At 36.9% G+C, this 25,678-nt stretch overlaps 1 protein-coding gene across 1 annotated transcript in view; it reads left to right on the plus strand.

The window, feature by feature from the left end:
* LOC122808719 (transient receptor potential cation channel subfamily V member 5-like) overlaps positions 1-25,678 on the plus strand; it is a 917,417-nt gene that overhangs the window by 730,468 nt on the left and 161,271 nt on the right. Inside the window, exon 9 of the mRNA XM_044079711.1 lies at positions 9,764-9,976. Coding sequence (XP_043935646.1) covers positions 9,764-9,976 — 213 coding nt within the window. The remainder of the gene's footprint in view (positions 1-9,763; positions 9,977-25,678) is intronic.

Genomic DNA, 25,678 nt, shown 5'->3' on the forward strand with positions numbered 1-25,678 from the left:
GGAAGTCTATTCCACAGATGGGGCAGTGGTTGGGACACAAATCTATCCTGCAATAACAAGTTCTGTTAATGTCACAGACCAGGTTGAGACCTTGCATGTGGGTTGTACGAGTGGAGTTTGACTTATGGATATGCAGCAACTCCATCAAGACTGAGTCTGAGACTGCCTTGTATGCCAGGCACAGGTCACCTCTGAGCAGTCTGTATGAGACTGAGTAGAAGGACAGGACTTTTAGCCTATCTGTATAAGATATGTGTTTGAGACCCTGGATTTTCCTGATCAGGAACCTCTGTGGTCTTTCCAGCTGCTGCATGTGCTTGGTAAGGTACATACTGAAGGGGACATTATACTCGATAATGGGTCTGATAAGGTAGGAGGAGTACAGGAATGTTATGACCTCCTTGTTCCTAGATGAAATACCCTTACTTATGAGGTGGGCCATATAGAAACCCATCTGTACAACAGAGGCAACATGGTGGTCAAAAGTCAGGTTGCTATCAACCTGGGTGCCCAAGTCCCTCATGACTGATTGCTTAGTACGTTGTTATTAATGTGAAAATTTAGTGGGGACACCATTTTCCCTAAAGGGGATAATTATGAATTTCTTGGCATTCAGTTTGAGGCCATGCTTCTGGCACCAGACATTAGTTTGGTTAAGGCCTGATTGGACAATGTTCACATCACTAGGGGAATTTATGACAGTGCTCAGCTTGCAGTCATCTGCAAACTTGGTCAGCCACAGACCACTGGTTTTGGCTTGCACCTCATAAACGTATATCCTGAACAGTAGAGGCCCCAAACTGATCCTTGGGGTACACCACTTGTTATGGGTCTACTACTAGAGGTGGCTTCCTCTATTTTGACTGAGTGGGTTCTATCAGTGAGCCAGTTATCTACTCATCTGGTAACATATGGGTTAATGCCTAGCTGGGAGAGTTTATCTCTTATGCCTGAGTGGGGAATAGTGTTGAAGGTTTTGGCTAGGTCAAGGTAGGTGGTGTGCACTGTCTTGCCCTCATCCGTGGCTTTGGTGACTGTTTCGAAGAAGGCGACTAAGTTTAACAGGCATGATCTCCCTTTGACAAAACCAAACTGTGTGGGATCAAGTTTTTAGAGGTTGCTAATGTCCTTGTTTGTAAGGGCCATGATAATGCATTCCATGGCCTTGCAGATCAGGCTAGTTAGGCTGATTGGCCTTTAATTGCCTGGGCCGGTGGAAACTCCACCTTTGTGCAGAGGGATGACAGTGGCTGTCCATTCTGCTGGGATGAAGCCAGTGCACAGGCTTTGGTTGAATAGGGTTTCTAGTGGTGTTGAGAGCTCTTGCCTGAGTTCATGTAGGACACAGCCAAGGATGTTGTTGGGTCCCATGGAGGCTGTATTTTTTGCCTTTGAGGGGGTATTAATAACCTGCTCCCTGGTGATGAGGGGAGGTGGTCAGGTGCTGGGGATGTCCTGGTTTACTGATGGGGGGGACAGCATGGTGAAGTTTTCACTGAAGTTGTCTGTCAGCAGGTTAACTATATCCATGGCATTTGTGTATGTGGTATTCTTGACCACCAGTTCAGAGCAGATTTGGGAGTTACTTTTGAGATTGCAGACTTATGTGAAGAAGGCCTTGTGATTGTCCTTAGCAGATGTGGCCAGTTTGGACTTGAAGTTAGCCTTAGAGGATTCACCAGTAACCTTATTTGCTTGTTCAGACTAAGGAGAGATTGCTTCCAACTTGGCACCTGCTCCTTCTTGGTCCTGGGCAGCAATTTTTTCCTTTTATTATTTATTTATTTTATTTTTATTTATTGCATTTGTTAACCGGGTGATGTCTGACTGGGCTAGGAGCCCGTTTTCAGTGGAGAGCCAGGGAGAAAAGCTCCACAAGTAACAATATAAGCATAGATATATAATATATATATATATAGATATATATATATATATATATATATATATATATATAGATATATATATATATATATATATATATATGACACATTACAGAAGATACAGGAATTAGAGATATGAAGTTCTAATGCAGACACGATACTAAGCAGGCTAAGAACATCATGGAAAATTACAGATCTTCAGTTGCAGTCACAGTAAAAAATGTGCAAATAACATTGGATTCTATATTACAGAAGTATAGTTAAATAGCAGTTAAATATCAATTATAGAGTCTGCTTATTGCTGCTGTCCACCAGATAGGTCTACTCTTCCTTGAGGAAGGTGATCTGGTCCTGTCAGGTATAGCTGAGTCCATGCAGCTATATAAGTGCTCATATAGCTTTTTGGTATAGGCTTGGACATTAGTGTTTGATTCAACTGAAGGGATGTTGGATATGAAGCTGCTTATACCTGCTCTCAGGAGGTTGTAGTCAGCTTTGGAAAAGTTTTTTTGTTCGACCCTGGCAAGGTGGGGGGGGTTAGGGGAGATGATGACTTCAAAAGTGATTGCTTTATGGCTAGATCTTACCAGTGGGGATGACACTGTAGGGGTGCTAGAGTGGCTACTCATGTTGGTTAGTATCCGGTCCAGGATATTTTCACCTCTTGTGGGGCTGTCAACCATCTGATCCAATGCATTTGCAATGACAAAGTCGAGGAATATCTGGACATTCATGTTTGAGCTAGAACAGGTCTCACACTCTATGGTTTGGTAGTTAAAGTCGCCCAGGATCAGGGTAGAGGGTTTGAATCTTGATGGATTCAAGTAAGTCTAGATAGGTAGAGTGGGCCTTCTGAGTCATGGTTGGGTGTCTGTAGCTAGCTATGATTTGAATAGGTGTTTTGTCAACAGTTAATTGCACCTGGAGTGTCTCCTGTGCGTCATACTGTTTGACCAGCCTGGAGATGTGTATGTCTTTGATAAATATTGAAACCACCTCCTTTAGATTTGTAGCCCTCTGTTTGGGGTCTGAAAGTATGGTCGGACGAGTAACCTGGTAATGCTAGGGTGCTCTCCACAGCTTTGACTCAGGTTTCAGTGACTGCACAAATGTCAGCATATTTCAGGGTGAGGAGTGCTTGCAATGAGTGCAGTTTCATGTTAAGACTCCTAGCATTTAGCAGCACAACCTTTAAATTTCGTTTAGAAGAATTGTTTGCATTGGTAATCTTGTCCTCATGACTTTGCCTATAAAAGGCACTATGGGGGAGGCAAGAGCCTTTGCCAGAAGCCTGAATCCCAGGGGAGACAGGTGAAGGCCATCTCTGGCAAAGCATCATGGTCTGTCAATCATGTCCTCCCAGGCTGTCAGGTACTGGATCCCCTTGGAATGACACCAGAAACTAAGCCAATTGTTAAAGTCAATCATTTTATGCTTGTACTGAGGCATCATTCTTGGTGACGGTAAGATGCTGCTTAAGGCTAGGGACATACCTGCCTGGGACACATATTCATTAAGCTCAATCATGTTCCTTTTCATATAGTCCAGAGAGGTACATCTCAAGACATTCACACCAACATGGGCTATGACAGAGTCATAACAGTACCTGTTGCTGAGACACTTGAGTGCATGAATGATATGGAAGATTCTAGTACTGACGAGCAACTTACCATGACTTTCTTCTTGTCTAGCCTGGTAAGGGGCACATCTGTGTGTCGCACGATAGAGTCTCCCATGACTAGTATGTTGAGTTTGTGGCTGGGCTTTACAGGCTGTGTGACACAGGTATGTGTACTATGTGTGGTGCGTGGTGCGGTGGGTTGTAATGTACATGTGTGCTTTTGCCTTGGAGGTCTCTTGTTTAGGTATGTTTTTGTTGAGAACCTCCACATATGTAGGAATGTACTGTACAGGTGTGGGTGGTGTTAGAGATCTGGTGCTTGTGGTGTTTGTGCAGACATCCTTCTCAGTGCCAGATGTGCTGGCTTGTGATTGAGACAGCAAGGTTTCTAGGTTCTTAATGTAACTGTATCTGTCACATATTGTATTCTTAGGTGGTAGAAAAAGAGGGCTGTCAGTGTACATGAGGCTACACTGTCTCAGGATGCCCATATCAACAAGACTAGCAGGAGAAACCACAGAAAATTGTCCGTCCATAGTTGTCAGAATCTGTGGAAGAAAGGTAAAGGATGGCAGAGTGGGTACTATCAGAATAGAGTACATATAGGTGTGAGTAGGGTTGTATAAAATTACAGTAGTTGCAAATCCATTAAGAATCGAAAGAGGAGGTAATCAGGGAGGGACCCAGGTTGACAGTAACCTAACCTCTGACACTCACATTGCCAAAAAGTGTGGTTGAAGAGACCTTCTATATTGCCCACCTTATCATGAAGTTCTCATCTAGATCAAGAGAGAGTATTGTGCTGTGCTTCTCTCTCTTCTCAGGCCAATGATTGAGTTGAATGCCCCCCATCTCACCCGACTCCACGACACACCTGCAGCAGTTGGAAAGAGACCCCAAAGTTCCTCACAGAGGATAAGGGTCTTAAACATATGTATATGTGCTGCTGCCCAAAAAAACTCCAGCTCTATTCTCATACAGCCATTAGCTTGGAGCCGCCTCCTGTGCCATGGGCCATACAGATCAATGGAATCCTGAATTAATCTCCAAAGGGAGGGCAGCAGTTACACAGGAGTGCTGGTAAGGGAAAAAATGCAATTGAGATACCTCACAATGGGCTAAAACAGCACAGCGGAAGTGCGCAACAAGTAAACAAATGCAACACCCTGCAAAGACAGGGATTAAATACCAGAAAAGATGGAAGAATCGTGAAGCTCGAATTACTACCCAATCCTGCTAGCCCCTGCTCTTTCAACAGCAGGCCTCTATCCAGACTATGCTACCTGACCTGCTACCTTTCAGAAATGCTAATGACATAATAGCATCAAGCTTCAGGGTCTCAGCTCATATAATCCATGCTCTAGGTGGCCAGATAGGCTGACCTATGTGTCCTAGAAAAACAATGGCTAAGAAATCAAACGTTTGGTATTATCAGAGTGAAGGATTCCTTAAGATTGTGGTGTTACTTTTGTGGAGTTTCTTCTTTCCCCACTGCTATTTGACTATGGAGTCAGGCATTGCAAGATCAACATGGGGAATCAAGAGCCATGCACTGACACTGAGGTCAGTGCTAGTTGTGTTATCAACCATTTGGTCATTAAGTCTATAGGGCCATAGGATATGCCTGGTGTTGACAATAGTGATGTAAAAAAAGTTTGCCACTGAAACAAGGTCTGGCACTGACTGTAGAATAACAGATAGCAGGACCAACAACCTGAAGGATTAACGAACAAACCCACTCAAAGAAGACAACAAACTGATTAATCCATGAAGATGGGTAGCACTGTAAGCAGAGTCAGAAAAAACAGATAGACTTCAAACAAACACAGTTTAATGAGCGCTTTCGGTAGGATCAGTGTCCTACCTTCTTCAGACAACTAAAAACCAATTAACAAGTTATTTAAAACATAAGAAACATCACAATTAAACAATTAGTAAATTACCATAAGAAAAAACTTGTCCTTAAAGCAACAATGGATTTCCTAATGCTGCACGCTATTTAAATATATACATTTCTCACGTATAGAAGTCAAGGATGCTGAATACTGCAAACAAATAAATGCATATTTGTGTACAATACAATGTCATATTTATGTGCCGCACACTGTATACTTCTTTGAGTTTATGCTGGCAAGTTGCTTTAGATAGTAATTTTCTCATTTTCCTAGATTGCCTACCTCTAGAGTGTTATTTTTTAGACTGCCCCTGATATGTGTTTTTATATGTGTTGGTATACAAACATATTTATACATGTCTTAGATCCATTTTATAATGAAGTAATTTTAATACATAATATTTATATTTAAACATATTTATTATATTTATTTATTTTTTACAGGAATATAGGCATATTAAGTAACATACATTTTTTTCTTTATTATTTTTATATGTGTTCTTTTTTCTGTATTTATACATATTCATATATTTTTAGATTCAATTTTTAATGAAGTATTTTGAATCTAATATGTTATATTTATATATAGTTATTACACACATATATATTCCTTTACAGAAATATAGATATATTAAATATTATGCATATTTACTTTTTAAGTAACTAATAATAGTATTGTACACAAATATGCATTTATTTGCACTATTCAGCATCCTTGACTTCTATACACGAGAAATGTATACATTTAAACAGCGTGCAGCATTAGGAAATCCATTGTTGCTTTAAGGACAAGTTTTTTCTTATGGTAATTTACTAATTGTTTAATTCTGATGTTTCTTATGTTTTAAATATTTTGTTAATTGTTTTTTAGTTGTCTGAAGAAGGTAGGACAATGATTCTACCGAAAGCGCTCATTAAATTGTGTTTGAAGTTTATCTGGCTTTTCTGACTCTGCTTACAGTACTACCCGCCTTCGTGGATTAATCAACCTGAAGGATTATACACATAACAGGATCGGGGGAATAGGTGAAATGGGACTGGGTGATAAGGCCACTCCAAAGGACTCAGCGCACATGGGAAAAGGGGAGCAAGAAGATGAAGCACAAGATCACCTGAAAAGTACACTAATAATGGCTTCTGCCTACTTGTCGTAGTCTGTGACAAGGAGGGTTGGAATGATGCAGACCTATGTGTAGATTGCCTAGCTAAAACCCTAGTTTGCGGGAGACACTCCCACAACTCAGTAGGTCTCTAACAATATTGCAGGTAACATTACAGTTTTGGGCAGTGTGCTGGCAGTTTCCATAATTTTTCCTCATAATCTAAGTAATTTTCCGATAAATAAGAAAAAACTTGGTAAGAGAAGTAGTGGGATGAATTCATCATGATTTTATGACAAGAGGAACAAGTTGAACCTCCAGTATTGAATGAGAGAGAGATCTTAGCTGGCATGGGGGATAACAAGTGTCTGAACACTCACAGGATTCAAAGTAAGAAGAAACTGACTTCATAACTAAAGACATTTTGACATGGTGTTTTGCCAATAAAAATGGAATGATTAAATCCTTACAAAGGAAGAACCATTGAGGGTTATGAGATCCCTCATAATAGAAACACTGTGTGTGGCTGCTAGCATTTATAATGCTCCTGACATAGACACATTGGTTTTGATAACTTGAGGGAGTGCATAAAAATTAGAAAAAGGTTATGGGGTAAGTTTGGCTGAAAAAATAGGCATACTTTTGGAGAAAGATGACTGGAAATCAGGAATTAATTTGAAACAGAAAACAAAAAGAAAACTACTCTTAAAAGCAAAATACCTTCACAGAATCAAAGTAAAAGCATTTGGTCATTTGTCTCCACCTTACAGAAACATAAAAAGAAAATCTAGAGAGAAGAGCAGCTATGATACATGTTGGGAAATGAGGAAAGTTTTAAGCACTTTGAAAAAGTATTATCTGCTGAGCGGTCATACCACCTGTGGCAATAACCCTTTTATTGCAAAAGATGTTCATTAATTCTTAATAGGTGTGTATTCAAGAAGCACATTTTCCTAATTGTCATAGATGACTGTCTCGTTAAATGACTTGCTCAGAGTTGAAAAGTAGAGAAATGGAGGCTGAAGTAATCAAAGAATGGACTAGAGAAAACAGATCATTAACAGCCCATAGCCACAAAGATCTGTCCAGATTGGCAGAATTTTGCTTATGAGACCATACATTATTCTTTGTCTCTAACCAGGCACCTGCCTTTATTTTCCTTGCCATTCTCGTTGCATGTCCAGATTTAATTTCACTTTTCTATTGTGCCATTCTGCCTCTGTTGTATCTGCACAGTATGTACCATTCTACCTTGGTGGTATATGCACAATATGTGCCATTCTGCCTCGGTTGTATATGCACAGTATGTCCCATTATGCCTCTGTGTATATATGCAGTATTTTGCCATTCTGCCACTGTGGTATATGCACAGTATGTGTTATTTTGCCTCTGTGGTACATGCACAGTATGTGCCATTCTGTCTCTGTGGTACATGCACAGTATGTGCCATTCTATCTTTGTGGTGCATGCACAGTATTGTGCTGTTCTGCCCCTGTGGTATATGTACAGTATGTGCCATTCTGCCTCTGTGGTATATGCACAGTATGTGCCATTCTGGCTCTGTAGTACATGCACAGAATGTGTCATTCTGCCTCTGTGGTACATGCACAGTATGTGCCATTCTACCTCTGTGGTACATGCACAGTAGGTGCAATTCTGTCTCTGTGGTATATGCACAGTATGTGCCATTCTGCCTCTGTAGTACATGCACAGAACATGCCATTCTGTCTCTGTGGTACATGCACAGTATGTGCCATTCTGCCTCTGTGGTACATCCATAGTATGTGCCATTCTGAATCTGTGGTACATGCACAGTATGTGCCATTCTGCCTCTGTGGTACATGTACAGTAGGTGCCATTCTGCCTCTGTGGTATATGCACGGTATGTGTCATTCTGTCTCTGTGGTATATGCACATTATGTGCCATTCTGCCTCTGTGGTATATGCACAGTAGGTGCCATTTTGCCTCTGTGGTATATGCACAGTATTGGCCATTCTGCCTCTGTGGTATATGCACAGTATGTACCTTTGTGCCTCTGTGGTATATGCACAATATGTGCCATTCTGCCTTATTCACAGTATCCCTATAGTTGCTCTTTTCCTGACCCTTATTATTCATTCTAGTCTTTATGAGAAATGGCAGCTGCTTTGGAATCATCACCATCACCACTGTCTACTGATGGCTTTAGTAACTGAAATTTTTATTGCACCATAGATCCTATACATTACAATTTGGTCTAACGAATAAGGCTTCTGACCTTGGAACAAAATATTACAGTTTGAGTCCTACTAAAGTCATCTGAAAACACAATACTTTAGTCTGACATTTAGTTTAGAGGCTATGAACTATAGAGAAGCTGCTTCATGTAGTCTGATATTAGTTACCCTCAGTTTTATTTATTTATTTATTTATTTAAATTTGTTGACCGGGAGTGTCCGACTGGACGTGGGTCCATTTTCAGCGGAGGCCCGGGGAGAAAAGCTCCACAGTTAAAATAAACAGACAGTAGTTACATTGGATTACATAGTGATTAACAATTTAACATAGAAATTACTTACAACATATTTACAGATGAAGAACATAGTACATCAGTAGACAACTAGAATCTTTATCTGTGAAGTACATAACAGGCATTAACAAATGTAATAATGAGAAGTTCCTGCTGTATAATAAGTACAAGGCTTATGAGCATCTGAGCTTGCTATCATCAAGGTAGTTAGTGGTAGTTAGGTAGTTAGTGGAGTGGAAAGAAAGGTAGTAGTTGGATGGGGTGGATGATATTAGAGTGGGAGTTGCAAGGGCATAGCCAGCATATTTTTAGTTTTAATTTGCCTACTATGTGACTCTGAGATAGTCACATAACCAGACTTTGCTCTGGGACAATTGGGCTAGGCTTCTCTATGGCCTCCTGGACTGCATACCTACCAACTTCATATGAGGCTATTAAAGCTTTGAGTCTATGACAGCAGATTTGTTGAATTAATTTTACTGCAGAGTGACATACCTACGTAGCCCTGGATGATGTGTTGGTTGCGTAACAGTATTATTTTCATATAAGTGCCTGTATCTCATTGACCAATGTGGCTAAAAACTTATGTTCTTATTAAGACACAAGTTGTCACAGTTATATATATTGTCATCTCTGTTGTCATTGTGTGTAAAACACACTGTCATTAGCATTTAATATTTTGTGTTACATATTTTCTCTTTCACAGCTGAGTGTAGCTAAAGCAATGTATGATGTTGATACTGTTCTCTCTTCCTCAGGCTCATCACATCATAGACATGACACCAGTAAAAGAACTTGTGGGACTAAAGTGGCACCAACATGGGAAGCACTACTTCAGATTGTTCTGCATATTGTACCTGATTTACATCTCTCTTTTTACTGCCTGCTGTATCAACCGTCCACTTATGCCACGTACTGACAATGCCACAGATCCATCCGATTTAACCATCTTTGTAAAAAGGCCACTGCAGGTAATTTTAACTTTATTCCACAGAGTGAACAGTTCGTAATAAGCTTTCTAGCTATGTTTCATTACTGAATTTTTTTCTTTTACCTTTGAATAATACGAGGTATCTGCCATTTTTTGGATCAGTAGTAGTATTCTGAATAATGAAACCAGAGTAGATGGAATATGGGATTCCAAATAAGCTGTTGAGGGTGGATAATATAATAGCAAGTACACTGAAAAAGGACTATATACAGTTAATTTTATATAGCACCAAATGAATGAAAGTGCCTCCTTTGTATCCGTCCAGCTTGCTCTAAATTGAAATGTATCAAACTTGATTGTTTTCATGCCTTTTGACTTTTTTCATGGTTTAAGACTTTGTTTTCACAGAAAAAGCATCTTTCTGACTGTCAGAGCTGATTTATATAGAGCCCTGTACTCCTGATGGGTCAGTCATGATGAAAAGGCTTGAAAAAAGGTTGCAAATTAAGAGCAGTCTAGCCTCAAATGTCCCAGAAAAGTGGGCAGACTAGACTGACGTTAGATTCCAGAATTTAATGTTGGCCACTCTCAGAAACCAAGTGCAGATTGCGTACATAATGAAGATTGGATCTCATGGGCTCTATAAATATACATGGGTGATGTTCTTCCTTTATGCTAGAGTTTTCTTTCCAATGAGCTCCATATGTATGGTTTATCAAGCATGTGCTTGTTTTTGTTAGTGTAACATAATCTGAATGCCGAGAGATGTAGTGCAGGATTCTAATGGGAAAAACAACATTCCCACAACTAATATTTAAGTAGATTGGTGACTGACTAGTGGATTATAGGGATCATACCAGTGAATATAGCAGTCTTTAATGATGAATAAGTACTGAGTCAATGGTAGCAATGTTACGTTGGTCCCTGGACTACGATAGCTATGGATGTCTTGTAACATCTGCTAGCAGTGTTCGGCAATCAACTTTAGAAACTACTGCCCCTATGAAATTGGCTACAAAATGATACACTAATCCAAGGCCTTTGCAACTCCTAGATAATTATCAGTATAAAATATTATGTTTTCTATATTTTCAAACAAAAAGAAAAAAATATTTTGGTGACACAGAATGTTTAGATTCTGAACCTAGAACTGTTACAGTAAACACCCACAAAATGAACTACTTTAATTGAAGGTGAAATGAGTTTTATTTTATTTACATATTTTTATAGGTTCATAGAATGATACTAGGCTATTGGCCTGGAGGTCCTTATAAGCCTAGCCAAGAATTTTGTCTATGTTCCCTCAAAGTCAGCACCAGGATCCCAGGGGTATATTTTCTGTTTCCCATCCAGTCATCTAGGTTCCTATTTTTTATTTATTTATCCTTTTGTTGACCAGGTTAATTAAACTAGGCTAATGGCCTTTTTTCAGGGGAGACCAGAGGAGGCATTTACACTACTATGAGAAAGCTGGTCAGGGGACAGAGGAACTTCCCATACTCTTTTCCGTAGGTGCCGTGGGATCTTTTACATCCACCAACAGCTCAAGCAAATAAGTCCTCATTTTAACTTCTCATCTGATGGACAAGTTTATAATGAACTGCTCCCATAAGAAGTTTATAATGAACTGCTCCCATAAGTGAGAAATAAAAGGATGAACTTCAGTTAAATAAATAAATAAATAAAATGAAAATAAATAGAAAAGCTGATTGTTTCACATTCTTTAACAAATGAATCATGTTAAGGAAAAAAAAACTACTCACAGTACCAGTTGTGCCGGAAAGGACTGTCTCACTGGATACATTACAGGGCTTCATTTTTGGCAAAGTCAATTAACTTGTGATTTTTTGTATCCAGATCAGTAACAATCAGTACATGCCACTGCAATTAATACATAATGTGATAGTGAATGTTAAAAAAAAAAATATATATATATATATATATATATATATATATATATATATATATATATATATATATATATATATATATATATATATATATATTCCCAATGTTGACCACATAAAAATTAAAGTAATTCTCTTTGTTTTATTTAATATTGTGATTCACTTGTTTTCATACCTCTCAACCTCTTAGAGCAAGAAATCTGGACAAAGCCTAAAATAATGGAGGACAAAGGCCCAAAAATAAGGACAGATCTTAAATATTTCTATTGTAAATTTAGAAAATTGCTACAATAGCAGGCTTTTTGTTAGGATGCATTTTCTGAAGGATATGAAGTGTGAAACACGGGTGAAACTCAAATGTATTTCATTATTTACTGACTTTAGTCCTCAATGAGTTGCCAGAAAAAACACAAATTTTATGAGGAACAGACTAAAAATATGAGACAAAAATCTGGACATTCTGTGAAAATATGGAAAGTTGAGAGGCATGCTTGTTAAGAGCTGGAATAAATGAATAAATCATGTGGATTATATGAATTGATGAGTAGAACAAAGCTGGATAATCAAGATCATCTTCAGCCAGAGCAGTATGCGTAAGGTAAATTAGTGTTGGACTGAGTAGGCTACCTCAGATTAAGTCCCAAGACATCTACCACCAACTTAAGCTGAAATCAGATGCGGAAATACTGACTTCTTCATCCCATGAAAAACAGTGCAGAGTGGGAGCAGCTTCAGCAGAAGTATATCTTACAGTGAAAATTAAAATGATCAATGCAGTCAATTCAGTTATCTCCAAATGCTTACTGAAGGGGTCCGTATTGAGAGGTGATAAGTCAGCAAGCAAACGACAGTAGTATTGCTGGAATCAAATTCATCCTCAAGTCCTGGTGAGTTTCACAAGGTGGACCCTGTTTTTCACAAAATTTCATCAAGATGACACTGATATATAGATGGTATTTTATATAACATACATCATGGACAGAAGTACGTTAAAAAATAAAGATAGCTGGATGCACAAGACTTAAGAAAAAAAAACTGCCCAATCCTGGTAGGTGCACTAGTCCCAGGAGTGGAGAAAATGACAGTGTAGAATCCTTAAGACATGGAAACATTCCTACAATGGGGCTAGGCCAGGCCTAGGGGGAAGATTACCCCTCCCCCTTGTAGAAGGAAGTAGCGGTCAACAAAAATCACAAAAACTGACAGGCCAAAAAAGAGCTATAAAGAAGATAGAGTGGACTACTGAGGATACAAAAGAAATTATGTATTGTTACTGTTATGCAAGAAGCCCAGAATTTCTAGACAGAAGATATAAAAGAAAAATAACAGAGAAATTAGAGGAAAGAAAAATACTTCCACAAGAAAAACTGTCAGAAGCTTCAAATAAATATTTGTGTTCATTAATACAATAGATTTATAAAAAAAACACCATAGAGATCAAGAAACATTGCACCATTTGGAAAAAGAAGCGACTGAAGAAGTGCAAAAATATAAAGAACAAAATCTAGGGACTTTTGATAGGTATAAAAAAGAAATATGGACATGGGAAAGAAAGAGAGATTTGATATGGTGCAATATTTATGCAAAGAAGAAAGTAAAATTAATCAATACAAAAAAGGCAGCTCCAAAGATATTTGAAGAGAAATATAGCTAAAGCCATCCAGATATGGAAAAGTTCACAATACAAAAAATATGATCACAAAAAGGGAACACAGAACAGAAGATTGGTAAAGTAGAACTTTAAAAAAAAAGAGAAGTTGAATGGAATACTTGCGAAGTAAAGGATTTAGTGTAGAATGTCTAACACAGGTTATATGACAGTATGATGGAACAATAAGTCACCCAAGTAAGGAGAAACAGCAGGAGCATGAGACATCTGAAAAAGAAGAAATATGGACATGGGAAAGAAAAGGAGATTTAATATGGTGTAATATTTATGCAAAACAGAAAGCAAAATTAATCAATACAAAAAGTGTAGCCCCAAATATATTTGAAGAGAAATACAGGCAAAGGCATCTGGGCATGGAAAATATTACAATACGAAAAATAAGAAAACAAAAATGAAAGGTGAAAAAGATAATTAGTAATGGAGAAGTTAACGAAACAGAAACTGGGGTTATGGATTACCTGTGAAGTGAAGGATTTAGCATAGAAAATCTAACTCTAATAATATCCCACCAGGATAGAGCAATGGATTCCCAAATTAAGGAGAAACCAGTGGAGCAGGAAACATCTGATCACTTGCTATATGAAGATACTTTGGAGCCTTCCACAGGAAACCAGTTCCATAGGAAACAGTCAATGTTGTGGAGTGAGTTCACATATGAAAGTGAAATGGATGACACAAGATGAACCTGAAGAGAGTCTGGCACCAGGTGATGCTCTGTAACTTCCTATAAAATCCCCGCAGGAAATGGAGAACAAAGAATGTGCCCTCAGTTTAGAAGAAAATGATCTAAGAGAAGAGTTGCATTCAAAGAGGGATATTCCAGGCTGACTATCTATCACCACTGCTCTTTTGTTTTGCCCCTAACCCATTAAGTTGTTTACTTAACAGATTTGGTCATGGCTACAATTTGGCTCTCAGAAAACAACAAAGTGTAAAGACTTATCATCATCTTTTTGTAGATGATTTAAAAACTGTATAGTTCATCAGATGAGGAACTGAAAGCACAAATGCAAGTGGTCACAACTTTTTCAGATGATATAAGAATGCCATTTGGTCTTGATAAATGTGCAAAAGCAACCTTTAAAGCAAGAAAGCTGCAATACCAAGAAAACATCAGTTTGGGAGAGATGTGAAATAAAAAAACTTGAGCAAGATGGAATGTATAAATATTTGGGAATTGATGAAGGATTAACAATAAAACACGAACAAATGTGAATAAAACTTAGTAAGGAATATTTTAGAAGACTAGCATTAATACTGACAGCAGTGTTGACATCTAGGAACAAAGTTCAAGCTATAAACTAATTTGCTCTTCCTGTCCTAACTTTACAGTTTTAGAGTGATTGACTGTCCCCAAAAGGTGTTGGATCAGTTGGACAGAAAACAAGAAGGATGCTTCATGCTCATCAAATGATTTATAAAAATCAGTGTATACCAAGACTATATATTTCCCATTCTGAAGGAGGTATGGGCCACCTTGAAATTAATTACATGTATAGATCTTCAATAGTGGGACTGCATACATATCTGCTGACCTTACAAGACACAAACATAGTGAAAGTTTGGAAACATGTGGAGAATAAGTCTAAGATGACTTCCCTACTTAGTTTAGCAAAAGCATATGCGTGTCAAGCGTGACTGTAAATCAAGCCAGAAGTAGATAAAAATCAGGTAACAACTGAATGTGCCAAAAAATAAAAGAATATAAAGTGAAGGATCAGATGAGAAGGCAAGAAATGTGGAAAATGCATAAATACAGTTGCAAGTATAGAAAAGTCTTGGAACAACCTTGTGCTGATCGGGACAGAACACAGGAATGGTTAAGGAGAGGTGAATTTAAACCAAAAGATGAAAAGTTAATATTGGTGACCCAAGATAGTGGACTATATACACACTGGCTTACAAAGTCCATTAAACATGTGGGAGAAACAGACATATGTAGAATTTTTAAAACAGAATCAGAAACAGTCACATATCTCATTGATGGTTGTGATATATTAATGGCAGTAAGAATGTATACTGAAAGGCATAATAATGTGGCAAGACTGTTGCACTGGGGATTGTGCAAATATTATAGTATTGGTGTAACTGAAAAACATTGGAAACATGAGCCACAAAGCATTACAGAAAATGAAGTTTATATCACATGGGATCTCCTATTACCAACAGTTCAAAAAATAGATGCGAGAAAACTAGATATAGTGGTCCACGAATAGATGACAAAAGTAGCATTGATCATTGAAATTGCTACACCCAGTGACTACAGTGTCTTATGTACAGAGACACAAAGTCATAAAATACCAGGATTTGCAGGCAGAAATAAGGACAATGTGGAAGAAGGATACCCAGACAGTTCCAATAGTGGTAGGAGCAGCAGGTCTTATAAAAAGGAATTTACAATCATACTTAGATATATTACTGTTACATGTAACTCTGTATGAATTGCAGAAGAAGTCATTACTGGGCACATTGTGGGTGCATAAAACATAAAACATAATTAACTTATAAAACAATCAAATTCTGACATGCACTTTACTGTGTTATTAAAACAAGAAAAATAACTGAAAGTACTCAACAGTTACTAGGAAGTACATTAAACTGATGCCATCACCATCAACCCTCTTTTTTTTTTGCATTTTTCTACATGAGGTGTCATGTCAAGTGTCACCATCTCTCTTGAATTCTGTGCCACTCTCCTACTTTCATTGACACTCATACCTGACTATCACAGCTCTTCTCTCACACAGTCCGTCCACCTCTTTGCTGAATGCCGTCATTTCCTCTTGCCTTCTTTCTGTCTGTCCTAAAATTCTTTTTGCCAGATTGTCTTCTGATTTTCTGCAGGTGCCCAAACCACAGTAATCTGTTCATTTTGCCATTTGCTGCAATTGGAGCTACTTTGGCTTCTGCTCTTATGTCCTCATGTCTTCACCTGTCCCACAGTGTACATCCTTCCACCCATCTCAGATACTTCATCTTCATCACCTCTAGCTTCCTGAACTGCTCTGTCTTTACTGCCCATGGTTCTGAACCACACAGTAGTACTGGTCACACCATTGCTTTGTACACCTTATTTTTCTCATTCTTTGACATTTTTCTGTCACACACTACACCTGAAACTAAGTGCCAGTTGGCTGCAGCTCCTCTGATTCTATCTTTGGCCTCCCCATTCAGATGTCCCTTTTCCTCTAAATACCTATTCGGCACCTGTTTTCTGAAAATGTGTTGCCTGGGGTCTATGTCAGATTATCAAAGTTCCAAAACTTTGAAATTCATATGGCCAAGACGATATGATCGAGGTTTTGGAACTTTGAACATTTAATAAAAATAAAAAAAACATTTTTTTTACATTTATGCAAGGGGGCAAGCCCCCCTGCACCCCCACACTCCCTGCAAATTAAATGTACCGACTCCGAGATCACACTACATTGAGGAATAGGGTAAATTTCTTGTTCCACAATGTACTGCGATCTCCATTCAAACTGCTTGAAGTTCCAAAATGTCAACCATATAGTCCAAACTGTATGAATTTCAAACTTTTGAAACTTTGATAACCTGATAGGGACATGGTGCATGTACTAATGGAAGGAAGAAAGCCTGCTACTATCATCTATAAGCAAATGTAAAAGGTTTTCTAGTTGGTGTCAACAAAACAACCAGCCTCCTTTCAAGTCTAATGATTCTCAGGTTTTACAGTACTCAAGGTTTATTTATTGTCCATTTCATCATGTTTACCTATGGCTCTCACCCCCTCCCACCCAGATTCAATGCAATCTAATGTGACAGTGTTTTTAAAAGTAGTGCTACTTATGAAGTCTCACAGAAAACTATTGGCTCCTCCTTGGAATCAGTTTTGCATTACAATACCTAACACTGGTTACATTTGAACCAACTCATCTGGCTGAATTGACATTGTTAACATGGAAGTAATGTAAACAATTTTTGTCTGGATTCTGCTTGCAGCTGAGGTTATTGTAGTTTGCTGACACTCAGGCATTGAGAACTTCATAATTCTGTGAAGACCTGTGGGCAAATCACAAGTTGGATTTTCAGGATGAATGCAGGTGTCACTTACATGTACAGTGCAGATATAGTTTGTATGTATTACTTTAATTAGTAATCATAACTATAGTTACACTAGAAAGTTATGCCTTTACAATTTACTGAGTTCCCTATTGTTTAATTTATAACTAGCTTACACATGTATGGTAACAAAGGTTGAGAATTAAACTATTTTGGATATTTTGGCTATGTCACATGATCAGGGGCGGATTCCAAAAACATGTCAGTGTACCATGAATCAGAAAATGGAGAATTTTTTTTATTCACATATTTATTTGTCTAACTATGTTATGTACCATGTAAAATCAATAACAGCGAGGCTGAGAAAAAACTGAAGTTAGAACGGATAGTTTAGTCTGTCAGTTAGACTGAAAGTAGATGGACTGCCACTTAGGCTGAAATATAGTAAGAACCATCTTAACAGCCCACCTGTCACCTAGGCTGAAATGGTGCAAAAGACTAGCCTGACACCTAGGCTGGCTAGTAGACGACTGGGTATATAAGATAAATACCAGTGGAGCGTAATGTTGGCAATAACTAAATAAATAGCTGTAAAAAGAACAGAGAAAAACTAGAAAAGTTATGTACGAGGATGGAGTAAAACTGTAAAATGTGCAGAGTATTAGAAAAGACAGATTTTCAGAGTTGTTAGCTACAGAATAAGTAAATGAGGGAATAAATAAGAGGGTGCAGAGACACAGATGGGAGAAGGGGATAGCTCATATAATAGAAAGAGAAATAAATAAGCCTGGCCTGACTTCTACACATATAGTTATTCAATGAAGAAAACATTCTACTTACTCTGTCAGACTTTCTAAGCGCATTTACTGCTGTTTGTGGTTGTAAGCTATCAGTGTCATCTTTTTTTTTAATACCTGGAAACAGAGTTGTCTCTCATACCCTGCTATGAGTGTCTACTCTAAATGGTTTCAGAAATTAATAAAGTTTTCTTAAGGAGTACCTGTTTCTGAAAAGAGCAATCGATGGGCATGTCACATTTTAGATCACATATGATTTAGGAAAAAAGCACTGAATCATGGTTAAAGTATTCCTGTTGGCTCAACATTACTGACTAGACTTGTTCAGCATTTTGCAGATTAGAATTCTTATCAAATACATATGTTCTTATTGACTGATAGTATTGCTAGCTGTGTGCTCTTGTTTAACATCAGTACCAGTATGTCACAAACAGCTGGTGCTTCTGGGCTTTCTAATATGCCTGGTTATTTTAACTTTGCTGATATGGTTAATGAGTGTGAAAGGAAATTCGCACAGATGGACTCATGGAATGTTAACAGCAGCCAAGATCCCGTGGGGCGTTTTGTACAACTGGAAAGATTAATGGCTAAAGAGGTAGCTTTATTTTTGGACACTTATCTTTTGGAAAAGTATGTGAGCTTAAATTTAACCCCTAGAGGGTTACGTATTGACCGTTTGCCTGCTTCCAGTTTTTCAGAGGAGGAAAATGACCTATTTGAGGAGTGGAAGCAGGCTTCCCTGCAATGTAACTCTTCATTAGGATATGTTTAGTTCTTAATGTTAGGGACATTTCATTTTATTCATTTTAATCATTTGTTAAAGGAATGAAAGATATTGAGTTATTAATTATCAAAGGAAATGCATGGAGTTATTATTTTAATTAATCAACTAATGAAATTAATTGTTGACCAATGACATGGAACAGTTTACTATTATTGATTATGAAGATGATTTATTTTGTTAAAAAAAAACTGGAATTACCGGGCAAAGCTTGCTTAGTTGGTTGGCTTTTTTTTGTTTTTTATTTGCTTTATTAAACTTTGCCTTAAATCTTTTTCTTTGATTCTTGGTGGCTCCGGGTTCCTGACTTGTTTGAGTTTGTTTGGTTTGTCCTGCAATGTACTTTGAATTGGCTCCGCATTTTGATTAAGCGGAATATAAGAGCACATGAGAAGTCAAAAGGGGAAATCTTGCACTTACAGGATGAGGTGGTGGGGGAGTCCTGTTATAGAGTGCAGATTTCCTCTATAAATAAAAAAATCTCTAAATTAGAAGCTGAAATCATCCGGCGTAAGAGAAATAAGCTCTTACGCAATACGAAAGACTATGAGACTGGTGTGCTGTGTGATTCATCATGGAGCAGGTCAAAGGTCAGAAACAATAACCAGAAGCTGTCGGAGTGTGCCGGCATCCTCTACAGAGCAGGATGGCTCTAAAACTGTTTCCTTTGCTGTTTCAGCTTCAGAAGCCAAAGATACTAATCAGACAGTAATTTCTTCTAATAATAGCCGCTCCTTTCAGGCAAACCAAATGAACTGTGGGAGAAGTGGAAGGAAAGGAAGAAATCATTTTAAATAATGGACATTTTGTTAATAATTGTGAGTATGATTTACAGACAATGTATGTTATTAATTTGTCTCAACTTAGCCTCACAAATTATATGAAGGCTGTATTACCTAAAGGTAGTAAATTTGTGCCTACATTTATAGCCTCTTTTGTTGATTTGTACTTTGAGCTTAAAGCATTCTGTAGGAAGATGTTGTTATATGTTTATTTTGATAAAAATGTTGTAGGAAGATGTTGTTATGTGTTTATTTTGATAAAAATGCACAAAATCACTTTGAGAATAATATGGAAAATAGTGATGAATTTGAAAATGTATTGGAAGATGATTTAATGAATGTTTCTATCTATAATTATGACTCTGAACCTTTGGAAAATGAAAGTGATGTGGTCAGTGAAAGTTTTTGCTATACTACAGGGTATGGCATATTACAGGTTCCCATTTTGTCAATAGAGAACAAATTTGTACCTATGATAAATATACCTGCCATTGTATTATTTCAGAAAATTGTATATAAGGAAATTTCTATGCTTTTAGTATGTTTTTTTAAGCAGAATACATCTTACAGTTTAACCAAGAATGAGTGGCTAGCTCTACAGAGTTTAAAACAGTTAAAAACTGAATTTATATTTAAATGTGCTGACAAAGGCGGAAACTGGGTCATTTTGGACAAAGAAATGTACTGTGAAATGATAGCTGACTTATTGAGATGACAAGATGAATATAAATGTTTATCTAGGAACCCTGTAGTAAGTTATAATGAGGAGATGTTGGCATTATTAGAAAGGGGAGAGCATTTGGGTTTTCTTGAGCAAAAGGATGTGAATAAGTTACATTTAAAAAAAACAGTAACTCCTATTATATATGCTTTGCCTAAGAAATATAAAAATCTAAGCAAACCTCCTGGTAGGCCTATTATTTCCTGGGGTGGGTTCCTACTTCAGTAATGTTGGCATTTTTTTTACTTCCACTTGAAAAAATATCTATGTAAGGTTCCTGCACATATTTCAAATACACAGGATTTATTAAATGAGCTAGCTAAGATTAGATAGCAAAGTGATTATTATTGTGTAACTGTTGATGCTAAATCACTGTATACCAATATAAAATTGAGATGGGGTTTGGAATCTGTCATGGATATGTTAGGTGATGGCCCTAGAACAACTTTTTTGATTAGTTTACTGGAGTTTAGTTTAACCCACAACTATTTTTCCTTTGAAAATGAATTTTTTTTGCAGTTGAAGGGCACATCAATGGGGGCTTCTTATGTGCCCTCATATGCTATAATATATATGGGATTTTTTGAGAAGAAATTTATATATCCCACTACCTTTTATAAGGATTCGGTCTTGCTTTATAAGCGATTTATTGATGACCTTATATTTATTTGTAGGGGTGATAGTTGTGATTTTGTTGATTTTTTTGAGGCCCTTAACTGCAATGAGCATGGTTTGACCTTTTCGTATGAGTTAAGTAGGGATGCCATTAATTTTTTGGATGTGACATTATATGGGGATGGTAAAACTATTGGTTTTAGACCATACAGGAAACAAACCTCAGTTAATATGTTTTTACATGCTACTACTATGCACCCTGAGCACTTGTTGAACTCTTTACCTTATGGTGAGTTTAAAAGACTTTATGATCATACTAGTGATGAAAATGAGAGAATAACTGAATTGAATAATGTTGAGAGAAGGTTAAAAGAGAGGCGTTATAATGAAGCAAGGTCGTTGAAGTGTGAGCATGCAGTGCTCGGGGATGTTATGAAAAGATCTCAAATAATGCCTACTTGGAATGGTAATAATGATGTTGGGATGTATAGCTCCCCTAGTGGAGTGGATGTGAATAAAAATATTTTTTATGTCACAACGTTGTCTCCTTTTCTGATGTGTTAGTACATATTGTGAGGAGATTATGGCATATTATTTTTGAGGATGAGAATATAGGCCATTTGTTCCCTAGATATGTCACATTCTGTTTTAGCAAAGGAAAAACTTTGAAGGAACTATTACATTATAATTTTGTTGTGGGACCCAATACTAATCTGCCTTTGGGCACTTTCCCTTGTGGTCATTGCAGTATTTGTAATAGAGTTAATAATTTATCTGGATCGTTAATCAATGGGAAGTTGTTTAGTTCTAGATATTATCTTAACTGCAGATCAACAGGGGTGGTGTATATTTTGGGATGCTCTTGCTCTAATACAAGATGGTATATAAGACAAACTAAACGTATGGTAAGAATTCAAATTTTTGAACATCTTAGAGATATAAGAAATCATAATGAATTTAGTCCTATAGCTAACCATTTTTATGAAATGCATGGGGGTCTAGATGGTGGCTTGATTTTTTGTGTACTTGCAAAACCTTTTTTGCCTAGAGGGGGTGACTATATTGGTAAATTACTGGAGTTGGAAACTAGAATGATATTTAAATGTCAAACTTTAAGGCCCCTTGGTTTAAAACAAGAAGTAGGGACCTGAAGGGTTAATATAAGCAGTAAGGTATTTAATGGTGAGGTATTTATGCTATTCATGGTTTTTTATATATTTATATAATGTTATAAAAATTATATATGACTTGTGTGGATTTATTTATTTATTTATTGATAATAATATTGTATAATATTTAAATGAATATAAGTTAAAAGATGATTAAATGCATTGTTACTTTAATTTAATTGATATAATTAAATTATTGGATCCTGTTAAACTGTTTGCACAGTATATTAGTGAGCTGAAAATGTCGTATTGTGATCCTTGAAGGCAAATTGCCCAGGTGCCAGATCACTGTTGTGGAATAAAAGAAAGGTGCTGGTGTAATTTTGTGTTTTCTTGACATATTTTCTTATATTTGTTTTTTTTATAGGTGTCTGTGTCAATAATATTTTTGATCTGTATCAGTTTTACATGTACAGTTCTTGTGTTTTATCCTTTTAGCTAACAATGAACATTATCCTTATAAACTAATTCCTGCTGGGTTTGCAAAGTTCCTGTGTTCCTTTAGCACAAAGCAAATTTCATATTCCAGTGTTCTCCTTTTGCATTTGCATTTCTCACCAGCTTACCTCGATGAGTCGTGATGCATTCCAGAATACAATTTCCATTAGGCCATTTAGGCAAAGCAATGTGTCTACAATATTTTCTTTCATAGCTACAGAATTGTGATGATTGTACACTGTTAAAGGGGGAGCTGTTATCTTATAGGACGATATTAGTAGTCTAAAAGCAGAGATCAGCTAGCTAAGTGTTCACGAAAGAATCTTGGCAGATAACAAACGAACAAGTTCTGTTAGAGGAAACATTTATTGGGCCATACAAATCTATGAAAAGCTGAGGATAGACTGATTTAGGTAACTCGGGCATTTGAAATGGACATATCTTGTTCTTTGTAATACTGGACTGATAATAGTACAAAATTAGATAACAGGTTTTCTGTGATGCATTTGCAACTTTGGATAAATATAATACACATTTAACTAACATTTTTTAATTTTCCATCTCTGGACATTATAATTTCTTTTTCATACCAGTTTTGTTTTGCTTTCTCCAGATAAGACACATGAGATAGGTCAGGAGATCATCTTTGCAAAGATGATAGAATTCTTAATAGGGTTCCAAGTAATTATTTTCTATTATACAATGGCTGGCCATTAACATTCAAAAAATGAGTACACTGATTGGCCAGCCAACCAGCGTGGCCGTTGTAAATCCACCTGGACTTTTTCCCATTAGTATATCTCCTAATGGTTTGTAACTTTTTATTGCCCCCCCCCCCAAAAAAAAAAACGAAAAAGAAAAACCTAAAACAAACAAGGGAAACATCACAGACAGAAATAAGAGGATAATCAGGTACATTCTGCAAAATTAAAGAAACTTACCTGATTATCCTTTTATTTTGTCTGCCCTGGCTCTCCTGAATGTAAAAAGTCTCTCGATTTCTTTTTTTATTTTCAATTAAAAAAAAAAGTAACAGAGATCTTCCTTCCTCCATTGCTACCTCTGCACAGCACTGATGTACTGCGTAAGCATGGGAACATACATCCCTTATGCATTGTGCCGTACATCAGAAAAAGCCCCAGGATACCGGAAAACCACAGAAGGGCAGCATGGAGGCATTATACAAAGACATTATTTAAGAAAAGTAAGTATTTTTTTCTTAAATAATGTCATTGTATAATAGCAATAACCCACAGCTGGGTGTGGACAATGCTGGATTTACCCACAGTTGGCTTTGTTTGGTCACACGGGCTTTGGCCTCATGATCAAACCACACCAAACATGGGTAAATTCAGCATTACCCACACCCAGCCATGGGTTATTGCTTAATTACATGAATTAATATTTCCCTTACATTTTGTATACCATTTAATAAGTAATTTATCTGTACAACTCATATGTTTTCTTTCCAGTTCTTTGATAAATAGAAATTTGTAACTTTCTATAATTTATTGTCTGTGTTTCCCTCCCTGTTTCAAAAAAAAATTATGCCTTGAGGAACACCACCCTTACAAGCTATAACCATGGGGTAATTTTCCACAGTTGTAGTTGTACTGTCAAAAGTAAATCTACATTGTTCACACATAGCACATTTTTATACCTACTAAGCTGTTTGTGAATTGTTAATAATTTGTTTTTTAACAAAAAGTTTTTCATGTGTTTATTTGATAAGTATTGGTGTTTTAATACTTGTAAAATTTGGTTGGTGATTATTTGACCATGTGATTGGTGCTGAGTGTTTTTAATGATGAAGTCAACATTGTGTATAGGTATTCTGATGGAGTTCTAAGTTAAACACTGAAAGTGCTAAAAACAACTTTTTAGATTAAAATTATTTTTTAAATAATTCAGTGAATAACTGTAGCCAACAAAAACTGAAGAACGAAAAACAATACAGGTCCCAGAAAATCATGCCAAAAGCTCCAAGAGTAACTCTTTATTAAAACACACATAGTATTTAGCGCTTTTATCTCAGAATGATGAGACTTCATCAGAATGTACACACTAATGAGTTAAAACATTTTAAATACTATAGGCAATTAGTGATAAACCAATCATATTAATAATTCTCCAATTACAAAATAGCAGCGCTGATTTTAAAGCAACCTCACTTATAAAAGAATCCAAGAACAGTAATAAATTAAATTGTGTAGCATTCAGAAGGTATAACACAAAAACGTAAAATGTATACAAAAATAACTCAATGTATCAGATATCATGTAATTATATATCATTTGCTGTTTCATATAAAATAGGTACAATAGAAACCGAGTCATTGAGACCCAGGGGGAAACATGGCAGCTAATTTAAACTGCCATTCAGTTTCTTTCTTTCTAAATCTATTCTTCCAATTACCCCCTCTAGGATCTAACATAACAATATCCAATAAACCAGATATAAACTTGTCAAAATTATGGCAAACCTGTGAATGTTTATACAATGCGTTGGTAAGCTTTTTATTCTTTATATCAATAAGATGTTTGTAAATCCTATTTTTCAAGGGTCGTTCTGTTTTGCCTACATAAAAATATAAACATGTTACACATATAGCTTAATGGATCTAGGACTTTTGATCGAAAGATCAAAAGTCCGAATCCATTATCACCGAACATACTTTACCGAAACGCTTACGGTAAAGTATGTTTAAAAGAAAAAAACATTAAACCTACTTCTATGCAGGGGGCAAGCCCCCCTGCACCCCCCACACACCCCCTACTTTAATATTCTCACTCCAAGGTTGCACTACAGTGGGGAAAAGGAAATTTTCCCTTATCCGCATG

Source organism: Protopterus annectens, chromosome 8.part0 (genome assembly GCF_019279795.1).
Source record: "Protopterus annectens isolate FY-2018-M chromosome 8.part0, PAN1.0, whole genome shotgun sequence".
Classification (NCBI taxonomy): domain Eukaryota; kingdom Metazoa; phylum Chordata; order Ceratodontiformes; family Protopteridae; genus Protopterus; species Protopterus annectens.